The following is a 19,844-nucleotide window of genomic DNA, read 5'->3' on the forward strand; positions in this document are numbered from 1 at the left end:
TGGCCCTTATTTCTATCATCATATTCATGTAACAGTACATTATTATTACGTTGTCACTGGCATTGGATGCTTCCCATTGCGTTTGTAAATGGCATGCCAGGATTTTGTCAGCTGGACCTACACCATTGAGGCAGGCAGTTTCTGTTTCTGCTCGGACTGACAGAATTCCTCTTGGATTAAGCATTGTGACATGACTTCAGCATTTGGATGCACACTAAAAGACAGGAGTGGATGGAAGCATGGCACTGCTAGCCTTTTTCTGGATAGTCTTCCTTGCCAAGAATGGGGAGCTGAAATTTTTTATGGGCTGACACAGTTCTGTACCTGCAGCTGAAGTAAGTGATTGTGCCCCTGTGCTGGGCACTGGTGAGGCTGCACCTTGAGTCCTGTGTTCAGTTCTGTGCCTCTCACTACAAGAGAGGTGCTGGAGTGGGGCCAGAGAAGAGCAATGGAGCTGGTGCAGGGCCTGGAGCACAGGTATGATGGGGAAGGGCTGAGGGACTGGGGGGTTTTAGTCTGGAGAAGAGAAGGCTCATGGGGGACCTTATTGCTCTCTACAACTGGAGGGGGCTGGGCTCTGCTCCCAAGGAACAAGGAATGGGACAAGAGGAAATGGCCTCAAGCTGCACCAGGGGAGGTTTAGATGGAGATGAGGAACAATTCGTTCCCCAAAGGGTGCTCAGGCATTGGAACAGGCTGCCCAGGGTAGTGATGGAGTCACTGTCCCTGGAAGTGTTCACACACTGCGTAGATGAGGCTCTCAGTGCCATGGGTTAGTGGTGGCCTTGGCAGTGCTGGGGGAATGGCTGGACTTGGTGATCGTTTCCAACCTCATTGATTCTACAACCCTATGAGTGAGTTGCATTGCAGAGTCCTGTTAGGTGGAGTTTCGTTCATGCCATCCAGCTGCTTCGCTTCCCTCCTCCTTCTGGAGGAGGATGAATCCCTCATTGTCCCTGTGCTTCAGCCCATGTTCCCTTTAATGCTGTCAAATACATCATCCAGTGCTCGGGTAATTAATTGAAAAGGCTCATCACTTTCTTGCTTCAAAAGGCAGAGAATTTGTCTCAGCAGTGCTAATGGGATCATGTGGCATTTGTACCCTTTGCTTTATCACAGCATATTGACTTTCTGCCTAAATCAGATTAATTTTATCCATATTGATTGCACAATTATAACCCCCTATTAAAATCTTTTCATTAATAGTTATGTCTCCCTGCTAATAGGGAGTAAATGCTCTGTTGTTCTCACTCCGGGCTCTAATGAGCATATTGATCACGGAATCCCAGACTGGTTCGGGTTGGAAGGGACCTTAAAGCTCATCCAGTTCCAACCCCCTGGCACAGGCAGGGACACCTTCCACTTGAGCAGGTTGCTCCAAGCCCTGTCCAACCTGGCCTTGAACACTGCAAGGGATGGGGCATTCACAACTTCTTCAGTCCTTTCAGTTTGCTCATACAGTAAAGGCTGAAGTTATTGATAAATGACTTTTTATTTGATGCTGATCACTGCACCGCTTACAGTTAGGAATGGAAAACGTTTACTTCTTCATAACCCTGGGTGTACTCTCATGAAGAAGAGAGGATTTGCACTACCCTAACTCCCAAGGCAGGGCTGGCGACCCCAGGGCAGGGCTGGTGGTCCCAAGGAAGGGCTGGTGGCACCAGCCAAGCGGTGGGAGGCAGATCGGTCTCCTCCAACGTCTCCTTCTGCACCCCAGCTTTGCGACATCCCTCCTTCTCCCTCCAGACGCTGGGCCTCAAGGGTCGGCGTTGCTGGTGAGAATGGAACCAGGGTGGGAGACCGGGTCCAAGCGGCAGTCGCAGGGCTGTTGTATGGGAGAGGGGGATGTCCGCTAAGGGAGGACGGGCGGAGGACAGGAGGTCCGCGAGTTCAGGTGCCGGATAGAGAGCATCGCGTTCCCCGGCGGGGCCGGCGGGCGGCTGTGCCGGGTCCGGCGGCGTGTGCCACCCGCAGCCGGCAGGGGGCGCCGGCGGAGCGGGGCGGACGGGGCGCGTAGTCCCCGCGCGTCGCGGCTCGGGGCGCAGCGGAGCGGGGCCGGGCCGAGCGGAGCCGAGCGGAGCCGCGGGGCGGGCACAAAAGCGCCGCGCCCGGCAGCCCCGCCTGGGAGTCGGCGCTCTGCTGGCCGGGGCTCAGCGCTCAGCGGCGCCGGGACGGGCGGCTGCCGCCCCTGGGGCTCGCAGGATGCCGGCGGCTGCGCGGCGGCGCGGGGCGCGGGTGCTATGGGCGCTGCTGTGGGTGTCCCTAGCGCGCTGCTACAACGTGGACCTGGGTCGCCCCGTGGTTTTCCAGGGCCCCAATGGCTCCTTCTTCGGGTACTCGGTGCTGCAGCACTACCACGACAGCACGCGGTGGTGAGTACCGCGGTCCCCCGCGGCAGCGCATCTCCTTCAGCGCGGGAAGCGGGACCGGGCACGGCTGCTCCCGTGGCTCCGAGCCCGTCGTGTGCGGGGGGACTCGCCCCGGTGTCACCCGGATCCCTCTCGATCCCCCCCCCCCCCCCGGTGGGGGCCCCTTCCCGGGCACCGTGAGCTCGCTGTCCCGGGCGGTGGTGGTATCCTTGCGGGAAGCATGTAGTAGCTGATCCCCGTGACAGAAAACGCGTGGGGTGTGAAGGAGGGTGGGTCTTGCCGTGTTAAACGGGAGGAATTGACCTCCAGGGAGGAAACCCCGATGGCTGGAAGGACGTTCCCGAATCAGACGGCGTTTGCCTCCTCCGAGTGCCCGCTGTTGGCGTGGGGGGGGGCCGCAGAGGAAACGTCTGTGTAACTTACAAAGGGCCAAGAATGAACGATGATAGAAAGTTTGTCTACATCTCAAAAAATTATGCAAACTGGCAAGCTGCTTGTTTTTCCCGTTCAGTGAAAAGAGCCTTGGAACGCAGTCCGTCTCTCTCTTGTCTAGGTCAGAGGCTCTTTGTTAGCATTAAAACTGATTTCTCTTAACTGGACCTAGTCGATGTCATCTGGTGCACTTTGAATATGAGCAGGAGCTGCTGCTGCCAATAAACGTCCACAAAGCCTGGCTTTATCTTTAACGCTGAGATACGGCCCCATCCCTCAGCTATTGATGTTGGAACTGTGGAGCACTGTGATATAAATAAATGTATTCATGCTGGCGTCCAGTTCTTTAAAAATGAATTTCTTTCACACCCTTTAGTTCGAGCAGTTGTATGCTCTGCCTAGCTCCATGGTGGCTTTCATGGAGCATTCATTTTTAAGGACTTATCAGAAGACTTCATAGAGGAAAGGCGCTTTGGGAGAAGAAAAGCTCTCAGTTAAAGCAATGCTTAACTTGGGGCAGGAACCAACGAAGGATGCAGAGGCTGAAAGTGACTTGTGTTCCACACAGACTGCTGGGGATGCACAGCTGTGCAAATGAGATGCTGGTCTAGTGCTAGGGTGGAACTGGAATGATTTGTTGCTCCTTGTGAAGGTGTCTGTCATGCTGATCGATAGCAGGAATTATCTGCAGATAGCAGCTGGGATTTTAATTTTGGAAGGGGAGGTGAACTAGGGAGGGGAGTCTCCCAGGTATCCCACTTTGTTTGGCAGTGACACTGGAATAGCAGTGTTGGGCATCCATCTGAAGGCAGGCATCTGGTGTTTGGAAGTAAAAATGCCAGTTCTGCAAACTTCAGTTTTGTGAAAATGGAGCTTCTGCATGGAAGAATGGAGCCCTGGCTCTCGGCACCCAGGAATAAACAAGTATCTAAGATCATGAAGTGGTTTTGAATAAAAGAGTTGCTAGCCCTATCGCCTGAAAGGGTTAACAGGTCTTAAGATGGTCGGCATCGTCATTGTCCAAAATCATGAGGGCTTGATTGTCATCACTGCTGATGGAGAAGCTCCTCTTCTCATGGTGGGGCTGTGGAGTTTGTTTTCATGGGTGCTTTAAAATCCTGTGCCCAGCAGAGGCTGGGATAAGTCTGGGTGATGTTTTTTATACTGTCCTTGATTCCAGTTTCCTTTCCACAGCTGTGATCTTAATGTGCACATGCCTCTTAGACTAGAGGTCAAGGATGATATAGGACTGTTTTAAACCATATTTATACTGTACAGAATCTTATACATCCCTTTGGAGCATCAAATCTCTGATTTCAAGTTTAAACTGGTTACTACTTTCAGGGTATTGAAATACAAGATACAATCCCAGTTTATTGGATGAGTTCAGTGGGAAATGCTCAGTAAAATTCATGCCATTTTTCAGATTTGACAGGTTTTTGTGTGTTGAAGCTTTTGTGTGCAAAGATGTAGCTATAGAGCTATTTCCTTAACTGGCTTGTAGTGGGTAATTTGTATTCTGTGTCCTCCCGTTCTCTTGTAAATGTGATATTCCGGGGAAAGGCTGAAGTCTGTTATGTATGTAGTAAAAATGTTTTCTATTCAACCCATTGTAGCATACACCTCCTGATAGTAGTCGTAGAGTTTTTGCCTGGGTTTGTGTGCCTGTTTTCTTCTTCCCTTTGTAGCTTTTATATACCCAAAGAAGAGTTCTGATTTCAGTTTTCCCAAGTCTATTTGGCCGATATCCCACAATGGGCAGTAGTTCAGCTAAGTTAACTTCAGACAGCGATATTTTGGGCACTCATAGCTTGCGCGGTGAGCTGTGCACTATGTGAGCCTGCAAAAATGTGGTTGATCGTATCTGAGGCTGATAGGGCTCCTGCCTATCTAATGTTATTTAATGTATTAATACGTTCTCAAGCATTTCAGGGTGTTGTCATGATAGTTCAAGGGCTTCTTGCTCTTTATTCCCTGAGGGCCTGATAGACACCTAATGGACTTCTGATCATGAGAGTGTGTTATTCCCAGTAGCTTGTCCATGTGCTGGTGTGTGTCTACATATCAGTGTGTCTGTATATATAGACACTGATTTATATTAAAATGGTATCTGTATGACCAGGTTCTTCAGTGTTTCAGCTGTTTTCCAACACCACAAAGGCACCTGTCTATATTACCTACATCGGCCTGCAGGCTTCCAGTAACCGATTCAGGGCTTGGCGATTCCCGAGGATTTATATAAGCCAAGTGTTGTTGCAGGAGGAAAGAAAGGGGGAAGGAGAAATATTTGGCTTGAAATATTACCCCAGATAAATGTGTATAGTTAGGCTGCCACACAGCCATTGACACAGAAATTATATTGGAGCATGGGTGTTCAACCTCCACTATGCTGGAGTAAATCAGTGCCTTTGAATTGTCTGAAATAGTTAATTGTGGCAATGCTCCCATTTAGGAGTTGTTTTTGCACACTTCTCGTTTCAAGGAAAGTTTGTCACCACAGATGTGCTGAGGTTATTGTACTTCTGACAATGTCTCCTTTTCCTTCCTTAAGCGGGTTTTATGGCTGTAAATCCTGAAAGGTTTACCCAGTTCCCCGTCATTGCCTTTTTCAGCTGAGTAAGGAACCAGGTGGCTGCTTGCATTTGGAGCAGAGACAAGTTGAAGTGCTTCTGTTTTCTGGATGTAATTTTGAAGCCTGGAGTAAAGACTCAAGTAACAAGCAAGAAACCACCCCAGACAGCTTAAAAAGAAACAAATGTCAATTTTTGCCCCATTAAAAAACGTTAATAATGTGACATTTCTTACAGTTCTCTTTTGAAAGGCTACTTTTATCTCTCTCCTTTCTTCTCTGTATGCCTCCTTCTAGCTGACACCCCCAAATCCCTCAGCAAGTCCAGGGTAACAATTTTATCCTTTCTGGCAACATGATCTGGCACGACAAAGCAGTGGAGTCAGTTTAGTTGCACGGTGTCCTGCTGTGAGTTTTACAATAAGGAATGAGTCTGGTTTCTGTGCTGTTGCTTCATTCCTTCTGCCCTGCTCTTCACTGGATTGCACTGCTGCTGAAATAACGAAGGCTGTTCTGCATCTCAGGCTGACCAATATGTGTTGTTAGCGCATAGAATCACAGAACAGTTTGTGTTGAAAGGGACCTTAAAGCTCATCCAGCTCCAACCCCCTGCCACGGGGGCAACCTTCCATTAGAGCAGGTTGCTCCAAGCCCCTGTGTCCAACCTGGCCTTGAACACTGCCAGGGATGGGGCAGCCACAGCTTCTCTGGGCACCCTGTGCCAGCGCCTCAGCACCCTCACACGGAAGAACTTCTGCCTAAGAGCTCATCTCAATCTCCTCTCTGTCAGGTTAAAGCCATTCCCCTTGTCCTGTCCCTGCAGGCCCTTTTCAAAAGTCCCTCTCACGATTTCTTGTACCCCCCTTTAGCGTGATTGTACTCTGTATGCAGTCAGAAGGAAGGTGCAGGAACAGGCTGACACTGTGGAGGGTGGGTGTTGCATTAACGATGCTGTGTTGCACGAATGATGTAGTGATGCTTTAGATGCCGCTGTGGTGTTTTGGTGAGCTGGGGCTTGATCTTGTTGGTCACAGGTCATCCATCTGCCATCCAGATAACATCCCTCCTGCTTTTGCTCTGCACGTAATGGATGAATCACTGGGTTTTTTGTTTCAAGGGCTTAGCCAGTGACAGAGACCTCTCTGAAGGGAATAAACTCAGCTGGGCCATGCTGGTGGTGGTGCACCCTCCGCTGGTGCTGCTTCTGAAATCAGCTGCGGTATGTGAGAATATTTAAAGACTTACTTCTCTGCTACTTAACATTACGGTGAGGTGAGGTACCTACACTCCCCAGTCCTTGAGCTCTGATTGCCTAATCGCTGCTGGCATGCTGGAGGCTGATGCTTAATGTGCTTGGCATCTCTCCATGCCATCGGTCAGCTCGACACTTCCCTTCACTGTTCCTTCTGCTAAATGCAGCACTTAATTTCCAAATCTGTATGTCCCAAGGGTCAATCACCAGCAAAGTGATAGCCACTGCTCTGCAGGAAATAATTTTCAGGAGGTGTGGATTCCCCTGTGGCTAGGAAAGCTTCTTCTCAGCCTTTAATGTTGGCTGCTGCTGAAATGTGATGGTTTCTAGCTGCAGAGCTGTGTAGTTGTCTCTGTACAGATGAGGGCTTTTGTCCTTGAGTGCATGAGTTTAAATGCAAGAAGAGAAGTTAAATGGCCTCTGCCTACTGCTTCTCATGTTGGTTTAGACCTTAGTACTTCGTCATGCCAGACAGAACAGATCTCCAAATGTTTCACTTGCTGGGATCTAGGTGCAAGAATGAAAGCATGAGACAAGATCCTAAGGTGACAAAGTGTGTGATGTAGGTGAAATACCAAAGTTGAATGTATGGACATTCAGGACAATTCAAAATAAGTCTGCTTTTGGCACACATCACCAGTTGCCTTTACTGGCTGATTCCTTCTGCTCAATCCACATGCAGACGTTTTCTTTCCAAAAGGCGTATTTGCTCAAGGCAGCAATATTGCCTTTGCCAGGAGCCTACTCAAGTCATTCATAATCAATTTTTCCCATTCAGCTGTTTAAAGAGACCTGACGAGTCTTTGTAATGTAGGCTCCTTCATCTCCATCTTGCATTCTGCAACCCAAGGTATCATGTGCACTAATTGCTGAATCATATTTACTTTTCTTAGGTTAGGGCAAAGCTTCTTTTAAACTGGAGGTCAGTGCAGCCTACATTATCTTATTGTTCTAACAGGTCATAGAAACAGTTTCTTGCCATTTGCAATTTAAACCTGCAACTCTTTAAGCTAGTAATATCCCCCCTTATTTATTTTTGTTAGACCTCATGAATGTCAATAAGTGAATGACATGCATTCATTGCCTGTGTAAATGAAATGATTGGCATTTGATTTTCTGCCCGCCGCCTGCCTGGTGGGATTTCCATTTGGAGCTATTATTTCAGGCTCCTTTGCACTCACTCCCAAATGTGTGCAGGCTTTGTAGTTTTTAGCAATTTAAGTATTTCAGACATTAATTCTTCGCAGTTGTGCAAACACGTGTGTTGTAGAGTGCAGCCCCATCTAACTTTTTGAAATGATACAGGTTAGCACGTGAAATGTTGGAGAAAATGATCATTTAATGTAGGGCTTTCCTCTTCTTTTTGTGAATACATTTCCAAGTGCCACGGGACAGTTTCCAGGGAGTGGAGATGTGCTGCTGTTTGGTGTAGACCAGACTCTGATGCAGGCAGGAGCAGCTCTTCCAGGTAGCTGAGGTTGACCCTGTATAGGTGCATGCCTTGTGCCGTGGGTCTCCCTGTGTGTGCTGGGATGGTGATGATGGGTGGTGGTTGGGGATGGAACTTTAAATTGGAGGATGAAGGGAAAATTGTTGAAAACAGGGAAAGCTTCCACTCTGGTGCTGGTGCTGGGCTGCCCATCTGTGCTGTGGGTGGGCTGTGTATGAGGGCTGACTGCACCAGTAGCTCTTTACCCCTTTAGTGGCTAAAGCAAGAGCAGCATCTCCTTGAGCTGCTGCTGCCTCCCAAGTAGCAGCCTGGATCCACACATGTGAGTGCCGGAGGCTTAGCCCTTTAGAGATGGTTGCCTTTACTTGCAGCCCTGGGCTTAACTTCAGCAAGGATGTTGTTACCTGCAGAAACTCTGCCCTGCCCTCACAGTGTGAGAGCATCAGCAGAACTGACACTAAACAACCTGGTGCTCTGCACCATCCTCCCTGGAGTGCATTCCTTCTACTTCACCTCTGTCCTCATCCTTGTATGCCCAGATCCTGCCTCACAACCAGGTGGGAAAGATTGTCCCTTTAATGAGGAGGCATAATAAGGGCTCCCTTAATACTTGTGCTTCCCCTGTAATCCTCCTCAAAAGCCATCCCTTAGGGCACAAGCAGCGGCCAACTTGCTAAACAGTTAACTGGATCATAATGCAAGTGATTAAGAAGTGTTCGTCCTCTTTAAAGGGTACCTTAAGGAACCCTATGGTCAGAGCCGTGTGTTGGTTCTTCACAGAGACACTAGCTCTCATGTGGGATAAACAGCCTTCATAGTCTTAATGGTAAACGTTGGTTGATAGCAGTGCATCATGGAAGAGGTTTGCTCCTGTGTTGCTGGTTGGGTTTTTTGCTGTTGTTCTTTAAAGTTGTGATTACATGAAATGTTCTGAGCATGGGGTGCCTCAACTTCCTAAGCAAGCTTATAAATCTTTGGCTGGGTGGCAAGCATGCAGGTTCAGATTCCATCCTCTCATGGGTGTGTGTATTGTGTTAGCTCTTGGGCTGATAGGGATGTAACTAAAACTTAGGAAAAATAGGCGCAGCTGCTGTTGTCCATTCTAATACCTTCCTAAATGCTTTCAGGGGGCAGGGTGTGTGTGGGGGGGTTACTTTAAATGTGTTATAATCCTAATGGAAATTTAGCTTGTTAAAGTATTTGTGGCTTCACAGGGGGAAAATGCCTTTATTGTGCGTGGTGTTTTCAGTTTGAATCAATGTCACCGTTTCACAAGGCTGCTGAGAAAAGTCCTTTTGCTGGGGAAGCTCTGGCAGTGTGAACCTTGCTGTTGGTTGTTTGCTCCTTTCTGTCTCTTCTCCTGAAATTAATTACTTGTTACTTTGCGTTTGGTTTCCAGGGTCTTGGTTGGTGCTCCCAAGGCAGAATCTAAATACAGCACCTCTGTTCAGTCCCCAGGAGCAGTGTTTAAATGTCGAGTCCATACCAACCCTGACAGGAGATGCACCGAGCTGGATATGGGGCGAGGTGGGTAATTATGATGCTTGGGGAAGGGAGAAAGGGAGAACCAAAAAACCACCAATCCAAATGGCTCGCAACTGAAGAGGCTCCAAGACATTGAGAGGGTTTTGCCAGCCTCTCCTGATGGATTTTAAGCGCTGGTAGTAAAGGTGTCATACTCCCTTCAGCATTATGGAATAGCATCCCACAGGGTGCTGGTGTCCTCTCAGTGGCCCTGTTTGCTCTCTCCAGTGAGTAACCAGGCAAAGGTGGGGTTTTCCCTTCTTACCCTGAGCTGCTGTCTATTCTCTACCTGCTTCAGTGTGACTTTGCAGCGTGTTGGTGGGTGAGGGCTTGGAAGCGCTGCTGCCTGCTCCAGGCAGTGCTGAAATAAGGGTGTGTGGATGGCTCCACAAGGTGTTATGGTGGTCTTGTAACATGTGCTGTAAGAGGCAATGTGGAGATCAGTGGGTTCCCTCGTCATGCAGCACGTAATTCCTTGGGTTTGCTTTTTTTTTGTGCTACAGGAAATAAGTTTCTCAGCCAGAGCCATGCTTGTAGACTGTTGTGCAGGATTAGGACTTACTTTGGTTTCCCTCATGTACTGTCTTGAGTTGGGGGAAGGTGGAGTCCTGAAGCAAAACTCTGATCTAAAACCTTATGCTTGATTCTGATGGAGGAAATTGAAGCCTTTTAATATTTTGTTTCTCATGGTGAGGTGTGGTGTTGCTTTCTCTGCCTATAGAAAAGGCATGTTAGTATTGTTCATCTTTCCATGACTGAGTCAAGTAGGGTTTATTTTTATGGAGCTTAGGTGTGTTAAAGGAGTGCTTTGGCTAAGTTTGATTTGCCCAGCTACTGTAATGTAAACTGTCTGCCATGGACTCATGAATACTGCATGATGCGATTTCAGATTTAGGTTTCAGTTGTCTTCTTTTAAAGTGCCCAGATCTCTTTTTTTCAAGAGTAATTTGCTTTGATTGCATTCTGCAGGCAATTCCACGTCTCTCCCATTGAATTCAGTTGGAAGGTTTATTCAAGTAGAGTGTGGACATGCTGTGATAGCTACTTACTGTTCGGGACAGGGTTTGTCCTCCACTGTGTACTTGTACAGTGCCTAGTAAGAGTATTGTCACGATTAATGTGTACAGGAGCTAATAATCAGGCTGAAAGGGAAAAGAAATGCACTGTGAGGTGGATGTTTCACGGGCAGTCCCTTTTCTTGTAGGGATTCTTTGGTGGGTATTTAAAACTCATGTCTCTGCCTTGCTGCCTTTCCCCTCTTTCTGTAGGCAACTCTCGGGGCATGCTCTGTGGCAAGACCTGCAAAGAAGACAGAGATGATGAATGGATGGGTGTGAGCCTGGCTAGACAGCCGAAGGCTGGTGGAAGCGTGCTGGTAAGTCCATTCTTTCCTTTGATCTCATTAAAACTGCTGCTGCTGTCTGACTCTTATGCTAAACACATCAGGATTAATGTGCTCGGCAGTGACTGAAAGAGTCCAGCTTTACAGGCAGCAAGTTCTGTACTCTTCCTTAAAGCGGAAGGAAAAGTGAGCCCTAGCCAGGAAGCTTTATTTATAGAGGGAGGACTTCAAAGCTGTCACACCTGACTTGTGTCACCCAGGGGCTTCCTCCTAAATCTGAGGGATTAAATCTTTGAACCGAATAAAAAGAACTTTGTCTGGGAGGTACCTGTTTCTCTGAGTTTATGTCTGGAACATGTATGCATCCTCTTTCCCCGAGTGCAGGCATTGCGTGTCAGAACTCACACTGAAAAATGTAAGATGAGTCTTTGTGGTGATATTTTTCCTTTATGTATATCAATTTTCCATTAACGATGCATTAGAGCTGTGAGTAGAGATGACTTGATTGCATGTGGGTGGCCTTGTTGTCTTTGATACGGTTGCCATGCGCATAGACAGGTCAAGGAGAGCAGATGTGATTCTTACGATGTGGAATTTATCTTTGCAAAACATTTCCTGTGCTGGAAAAAGATAATCATAAGGAGAGCTGAGCAAAAACCTTTCCGAAATACATGGCTATTTTGTGATCGATAGTTGTCTGCATTTACAACCACAATTGGATTCTGACTGTCTCCTGAGTGAACCTGTCTGCAGGAATGTTAACTGAAATCTAAGCATATTGCAGTGAAATACTGTGCACAGTACGTGTGGCAGGCAAATTTCAGGCTAGTATCCCACTCTGACAACAATCTAACTCTAAACACTGCTGTTTGAGAGTTGGAAACTTCCACTTTGACCTCATCTTTCCAATGGGGTAAGGGATCGCCCTGGTACGCAACATCAAACTGTCACAAAGCTGGTAGCGAGAAAGATCTTGTGCAATGATTGCTGTGTCAACGACCTATGTAAAGGCAAGTAGGTAAAGCTGCTTCATTCAAAGGCATTCTACTATGCACTCAAGAGTCCAAACACGCCCCAAGTCCTTGCACACCAACTTCCCCATGGGGAGCAGGTGGTTTTGATACTTCCCTGCAATAGTAAGTACTGTGGTATTATATCTGATCATCTCGTTTTGTGTACAGCTTGCCAGTGCTATAGGGGCCGGCTGATGCTCTGCTTTACGTGGCTGTTTTAAATGGGTGCAGTACCAACGGAGGAGGGGAAAGAGGGGCATAAATAAAATGTACTACAAACAGGTACAGCAGAGCAGAAAATTAAGGCATTCATGCTAGTGTGATTCATATTTTCAAGGGATATCCCGATCTATATGTTTACTCAGAGTAAACTTGGGCTTGTTCAGCCTGGGGAACAGAAGACTCCTTGAGGGGAGACCATAGAGCAGCTCCCAGTGCCTAAAAGGCCTACAAGCAACCTGGAGAGGGGCTTTGGACAAGGGCCTGTAGGGACAGGACACAGGACAAAGGGAATGGCTTTAACCTGACAGAGGGGAAATTGAGATGAGCTCTTAGGCAGAAGTTCTTCCCTGTGAGGGTGCTGAGGTGCTGGCACAGGGTGCCCAGAGAAGCTGTGGCTGCCCCATCCCTGGCAGTGTTCAAGGCCAGGTTGGACGGGGCTTGGAGCAACCTGCTCTAGTGGAAGGTGTCCCTGCTGGTGCAGGGGTTGGAGCTGGATGAACTTTAAGATCCCTTCCAAACCAGCCTGGGATTCTAAACCAGCCCTCTGACAAGATTATACTGCTCTCACCAAGTAGATCATGTCTGCATGCTTGAGGATGTTTAAATCTAATTCTTACTGCAATTTGTTGCCAAAGCGCTCTTAAACTACTGATTACACATCTGTGCACACCTGTGTGTTGACAGAGCTTGGAATGAAGGCATAAGGATTCCATCATGGATGGAAAATACCTGTTTGTTTCAGGGTGTTGTTACTGTCTGTTTTGAGATAATTTCTAAATGAAAAAGATTCATGACTTTCCCATAAGCATATTGTTTTTGTACACGTGCTCTTCTAATTTGAAAGATCAGGATTACTTTTAAATGCAGCTCTTCTTTGAAGCCCCTGTGAGAAACTGCTGTTCAGATGGGACATGTCTGAATGTGGGTTTGCAGCCATATCTGCTGAAATTTAGGTTTTTACTGAAGTTACCAGCAAACTCCCATGAGTGATTCCCTGTAGTTAGGAGAGAGTACATATATACCTATATATGTATAGTGTCAGGCATTACAGCTCTATTTTCTGCACCTCTTTCAGGGATTCCTTTAAGTCAGGGTGGTATTTTTGTGATCAGTAACCCTGGATGGGTTACAGTTAGTTGCCTTTAAACCCATGTGAAATACTCACATCCTGTGTTAGTTCCACAGTTTAACTGTGGATTGTACAAAGAAGTTGTTGCTTTTGCTTTGAAAACCCTTAGTGGCTGAAATTTCTGTCTTATCAGCCTTCCCTGTTGCCTTGTAAGAGACCCGGCTTCAGTGGAACGGGTGGTAGGGGAGGTGAGGAGGTGCAGAGGAGGCTTTAGCTGGTGTTCAGTTATAAATGGATTGCTTTTGAGCCCATGTTGGGTCAGGATGTTACTGAACTGGGGTTTTATGTTTGTGTGAGGGGCTGAACAGAAAAGCAATGAGGATTTAAACAAACGAAGAAGTGAGATCAGCTGAAAGAAGTTCTGTGGCTTCCTGCCCCCGGGTATGCTGTCAGTCAATATTTGCATTAATCTAAGTGCTGTAATAGCAGAGCTGAGATTGCCAGCTCTTTCCAAACTGCAATGGCAAAAGTCCTCATTTTGATTTCTTGGGAGAGGAGCTGGGAACAGTGCATTGTGGTTTGGAGATCAGCCACATCCTTCAGTCTTGGTCTTCCTAAAGACCTGCCACATCTGTTATGACTGGTTTTACATCAGGTGTTGCTATTTTTCATTTTAAGCAGTTGATTGACTTAACTGCACATTTAGGGACTCTGTGTGTGTGTCTGTAGAAAAACCCATCACTGCAGCAAAGCCAAATGCCTCTTAGGGAAGAGCAAACCAGAAGTGGTCTGACTATGGCACATTCAAAAGTACCTTGTCTGGACAGGAGTCAGCAGAGGGCTCTATAAGGACCTTGCATTCAGGTGGGACACTCGGCCTCTGGAGTCAGGGTCTCTCATGTTGATTTTCCTGTGGTGCAAAGCCTGTGTTGGGTGTTAAAAGAGCAAAGCATCTGCAGTTCTGAAATTGCCTGTTCGTTATGTTGTGGTAATGCAATGTCTGCCATCGACAGAGACCTCCATGTGCTTTGCCCAGAAGTGGTTTATTTCATAGAACCATAGAAACTCAGACTGGTTTGGGTTGGAAGAGGCCTTAAAGCTCATGCAGCTCCACAGGGACACCTTCCACTAGAGCAGGTTGCTCCAATCCCCCATGTCCAACCTGGCCTCGAACACTGCGAGGGATGGGACAGCCACAGCTTCTCTGGGCACCCTGTGCCAGCGCCTCAGCACCCTCACAGGAAGAACTTCTGCCTAAGAGCTCATCTCAATCTCCCCTCTGTCAGGTTAAAGCCATTCCCCTTGTCCTGTCCCTACATGCCCTTGTCCAAAACCCCTCTCCAGGTTTCCTGTAGCCCCTTTAGGCACTGGAACTGCTCTAAGCTCTCCCCTTAAGGAGCCTTCTTTTCTCCAGACTGAACCAGCCCAGCTCTCTCAGCCTGGCTCCAGAGCAGAGCTGCTCCAGCCCTTGCAGCATCTCTGAACTCGCTCCAACAACTCCACTTCCCTCTTACGCTGCTGCCCCAGAGCTGGATGCAGAGCTGTAGCATGGGTCTCACCAGAGCAGAGGGGGAGAATCCCCTCCCTCAACCTGCTGCTCATGCTCTGAGGATGCAGCCAGTACATGGTTGGTTTCTGGGCTGCAAGCACACACTGCTGGCACATCCTCTTCAAGGGTTTGCATCCTTTCTCTCCTATGCCATGGTAGAGCCAGAGCCGGTGCCCTGGAAGCAGCTGCTGAGCACCAAAGTGTTCTGATGGCTTTGCCATTGCACAGGGGCTCCCCTGCATTAAAAAAAAAGGGTTTATAAACTGTTAATTGTTTGTAATCACCTTAGGGAGCGGAAAAAAACCCACAGAATAACCCTCTCCACAGCATCAAATTCAGGTGACTCATCTCTGTTCCCAAGAGCTCTCTGGGCATGTGCCATCCAAGAAGGAAGGCTGTGTCCACCTTTGGTAGCACATCATCTTGCCTCAGCAACGTTGAATAATTCAGGGGCTGTGTACTGTAATCCAGCTAAATGTTATTGGGAAGGCAGAAGAACCGAAAGCAGCTGTGGAGGAGCCATGGCAGGGAGACAGATGTGCTGGCTGCAGAGAAAGGAGTTCTGTGTGGGGAAGAGGAGCTGCTGTAAATCCTCTCTATTGGGAAAATGTCAAATCCTGCAGCTGTGGCTTGGGAGAATCTGGGGAAGCCCCTCCTGAGGTAACAGAGGTGGAGCTCATCTCTCGGAGCTATGGTTATGAGCTGTCCACAGGCTCAGGCTGTCAGTGGTGAAATGCAGCATGCCTGAATATGCAGAATGCTGAAGGCTCAGGAAAGTGATCATTAACAAACCCCAAACAACCCCAAAACCAAACCCCAGCAGATTAGGTGTGCCCAGAATTGCTGTATTGAGCCCGCAGCCCCCAGCTGACTGTGAATGTACTTCCTATGCAGCAGCTTCTTTTTCTCTCCTTATGTTCTATCTCCCTTGGCCTCTGCACCTCACTCCTGCGCAAAGCCTCCTGCTTGTGATGAATTGCTGCTGCTGCTCTCCCCAGCTCTGCTGTTTCTGCTCCTCTGGGAGAGATTAGTAGGTTAATTTATGTGAGTCCCTTGCAGTTTCCGAGATATGGTAAATTCCTGGACATTTTATGGCACAATCCTTTATTTATCCTTCCATAACTTTAAAAAATACTCTTGCTCTGTTTCCGTTTGATTTTGTATCTGGAGTTGGGGTTGACTTGACTGTCACTTTAATGGTATGTGCCTTTATGGGGCTGCCTTTAAGAGGGCTGTGCGTGTATTTGTGCTCGCAGCACACATCTGTCAGGAGAGAAACTATTTCCTGGTTACTCTGAAAACTAGCATTTCATGTGCTGTTTTTTTGTTGCTGTTGAATCTTGCATGGGTGGTGCATGGGATTAAAATCATAACTGAGCTTCCTTAAAGCACATAAAGGAGTCCCCAAAGCTGCTCTTTGCAGGACTCCTCACATGCATTTGGCAGTTGAGCAGAGTGCCTTCAGAAGCATCCTCCACAGTGTGGTGCAGAGCTTTCCATGGCTCCCAGAGTCCCTCCATGACAGCTGTCTTCAGGAGACATGCACTTCTCACTGAGAACTGGGAGTTAGTAAAGCCATAAATGCCAAACTCCAAGTGCAGCACTGCTAACGGCAGAGCAGGCTTTTGCGCAACTGGTTTTGCTGTTTCACTTAAAGGAAAGTATTACCGTTTTGTGTCTTCCTGGGGTTAAGTATATGGGAAGGGACCTGTGTTGACTACTGGATTGAATTTTGAACATCGCGGCAGATGTTATACTTCCCAGGTCCTTTACTGGAGCATCTCTCCTATGCAGACAAGCTGAAAGTTGTGTTTCTCCAGCCTGGAGAATAAAAGGCTCTGGGGAGACCTTAGAGCAGCTCCAGTGCCTAAAGGGGGCTGCAAGAAACCTAGAGAGGGGCTTTGGACAAGGGCCTTAGGGACAGGACACAGGACAAGGGGAATGGCTTTAACCTGACAGAGGGGACACTGAGATGAGCTCTTGGGCAGAAGTTCTTCCGTGTGAGGGTGCTGAGGCGCTGGCACAGGGTGCCCAGAGAAGCTGTGGCTGCCCCATCCCTGGCAGTGCTCAAGGCCATGTTGGACACTGGGGCTTGGAGCAACCTGCTCTAGTGGAAGGTGTCCTTGCCTGTGGCAGGGGGTTGGAACTGGATGAGCTTTAAGGTCCCTTCTAACCAAAACCAATCTGTGATTCTGTAATGAACAGGTGACACAACTGTGCATGTCTTATGGATATATTTTTTAATGATGTTGGGATGCTCCCATGGGCAACTCTGAGGTGCTGAGGCAGAAAAGTGGGGTAGCACAAAAGGAAGGAAGACAGAGGGTATCTTATGTGGGGAGGATAGGGTCAAATGTGGGGATCATGAAGGGGGCTGATGCAAAGTTACCGGGAAAAGTTGGCAGTACGTGGAGGAGATGTTTTGTAATATAGAGGCTGCTCTGTCTGCATGGGACAAAGCCTTAAATGATATAAATTAACACATCTGCACTGACTTCAGTAACTCTAGACCAGCTGGAGATATGGCCCGGCATGTGCTTAAGTTCAAAGCCTTTGCCGTTTCTCATTTCATTTCCTTTCATTCCAACAAATCCGTGAGTATCAGACAACTTACAGCTTTTCTGGCAGCAAGGCAGTGTTAATTGTTTGCAGCAAATGGGTTCTGGGAAGGTGTGAACCGGGCTCCGCATTGCTTGTACGTATGCCTGTGTGTGGCAGCTGTACTGAGCAAGTGTCCTGGTGAGACCGGTGTAGGTATGGCTTTGCAGGGTGATCTTACTCTTCACTGTGAAGGGAAAGGCACCCCCATCCTTGCAGCTCATTGACTGATGTCGTGCTCTTCTTGCTACAAAATCTCTGGTATTTTCACTGAAGTTCATTACCGGTAAGCGAGGCCCAGCTCTTCTGTCACCAGAAACAGAACTGCTTTTCCCAGCAAGACAAGCCTTTGACTCACTCATCCTCTGGTGGGATAACCTTCTAAAATAGTCTTAGTAACCTGAGTCTTAACACCTGTTCTGATCCTCCTGTGTGTATTCTCAATGTCTTTATTCCTGTTTTGCCCTGTTTTCTGGCTTGGCTGGGTTCTGTTACTGCATCGTGGGTTAGAAAAACTTCACTAGCTGTGAGGATTCACACAGTCAGAGATCTTGAAATACATGGCATGGGCTCTGTCTTGCTCTGAGATCTGTGGTTTTCCAGTCACACACACGTGAAGGCTGAGCTGTCAGGTCAGCAGTGTCATAAGCTGCAGAAGTTCACAGCGAGGAGATGCTTTATCTTGGAAGAGTGGGATGTATGGAGAGGACAGCAATGTCAAGGCTGAGAGGTCCTGTTCACACGTGCTCTGCCTAGGTCTGAGGGCTCTCTGGTGACTCTGGGTCAGTAACCAAAGTGATGTGATCTCTGCAGGCATGTGCTCACCGCTGGAAGAACATCTACTATGAGACAGAGTACATCCTGCCTCATGGCTTCTGCAACATCATTCCCCCCAACCTGCAGCCCAATGGGAGGAGGCTGTTTCCCTGCTATGAAGGTAAGGAGTGTGGGAATCAGGAATGGGGCTTACCTCTTACCTCCCTTGCTGCGGTCTCATTTTACAGCTGCTGTGCTTTCCCTTTATTTCCAAAACCATCCACAATAAACCATCCACAAATAAATCGCCCAAAATCATCCACAAACCACCCTCACTACCGATAATACTAATTTTTTGGTAACATATGGCTGCCTTGTGGCACAGCTGGGGTAATGGTGGGCTTTTGAATGAAGTTGGGTCCTGTGACTTACGGTGTGACTGTAAAGTCACACACTTTACTAGAGGAATAATATGTTTCTGAGCTGGTTTTGACACAGCAGCTCTCTCTTCCCTTACGTGAATGACCAGGAGATACTGATCTGAGTCGGCCATGGCACACGGTAAAAATCCTGCATTGCGTTGCAGTCAGCAACCAATTTGCCCATCTTATGAAAACACTTTCAGTTTTGTGTTGCCATTTATCAGAGGACTAGAGGGGGAAATAAGGGTTGCTAAACACCTTGCTCCCTTTGGGGAACTTCTGCAGCAGTTTATATTAAACTGCTATTGTGTTTCAGGTGCCATAAGGTGTTTTGGTCCTTGTTTGGATCCTCTGAATGTCTGGGCTTGGGGTGCATGGAAAGGGAAGGCTCCAGCTCTGAGCAGGTGTGACTGTGCCTGCTGGTTCTACTCCAAATCCCAAGTGTCAGCATTTTAATTTTCCAGCTCTCTGGTGCATGTGAGACTCTTTTGTCATGTTTCCTTTCCTAAAGACTTCAGAAGACAGCATCTCCTCTGCCAAGAGCAATTAACTAAAGCAGGGGTATGAGTGTGTTGTCAGGAAGAAGACAGGGTATCTCCTAAGATTCCTTGGCCTTCAGAGAAGCATCTGGGGGAAAGCACGGCCTTGGTTTCTCCTGTGTCCTGGGCACTGTCTTTCCCCTCTTGCCTGTAGGAGCCTGAGGAAGTGTGGTCAATTGGAGGCCAAGACACAGCAGGGTTTGTTGTGGGCGAAACCTCTGATTGTATTGATTTATTTATTCACTTTTATTAATTCCCCCTACCCCATCCCCATCCAAAATCATCAGCAGCCAAGAGCAGGCTTGCTGCTGACATTAGTAAGTGGGAGAGGGATAAAGATGTCCCAACAAGTTTCTCTGCTGCTGGCGAGTGGTCAGTCCCAGTGCAGAACTGGGTCTGCTCCGTACCCCCTTTTTCTCCTGAGCTGGCTCCTCCAGGCTTTACCCTGGGACTTGCTACAACAAACCCACACAGCTCCTGGAGACGGCACACAGCTTCAGGGCTGTGCGTTTCCCAGCCCTGAAATCAGTCATTATTTGTAACGCAAGGGATTTTGTATCTCATCTGCAGCAGAATACTTTATGGTCAACACACATGCATGGGGATGCTGCTTGGGGCTCCCTCTGAGCCTGTGCCACTGCTCTTGCACCACCTTAAAAGCGTCTTGCCTGAGGCTGTGGCCGGAGGTGGTTTCTGGAAGAGATGAACCGCTTGTGTTTTAGAGTGCGTCATGTC

General features: G+C 48.0%; 1 protein-coding gene across 1 annotated transcript in view; it reads left to right on the forward strand.

Annotated features, from left to right (window-relative positions):
* Nucleotides 1-2,119: 2,119 nt before the first annotated feature.
* Nucleotides 2,120-19,844, forward strand: part of ITGA9 (integrin subunit alpha 9) — a 210,822-nt gene continuing 193,097 nt past the window's right edge. The window contains exons 1-4 of the mRNA XM_057431474.1: nt 2,120-2,375; nt 9,475-9,602; nt 10,868-10,974; nt 18,206-18,329. Of these exons, the coding sequence (XP_057287457.1) occupies nt 2,206-2,375; nt 9,475-9,602; nt 10,868-10,974; nt 18,206-18,329 (529 nt within the window). The 5' untranslated portion in view covers nt 2,120-2,205. The remainder of the gene's footprint in view (nt 2,376-9,474; nt 9,603-10,867; nt 10,975-18,205; nt 18,330-19,844) is intronic.

Source organism: Pezoporus wallicus, unplaced genomic scaffold (assembly GCF_028554395.1).
Source record: "Pezoporus wallicus isolate ANWC-B61680 ecotype Strahan unplaced genomic scaffold, APGP_CSIRO_Pwel_v1 scaffold_11491, whole genome shotgun sequence".
Taxonomy (NCBI): domain Eukaryota; kingdom Metazoa; phylum Chordata; class Aves; order Psittaciformes; family Psittacidae; genus Pezoporus; species Pezoporus wallicus.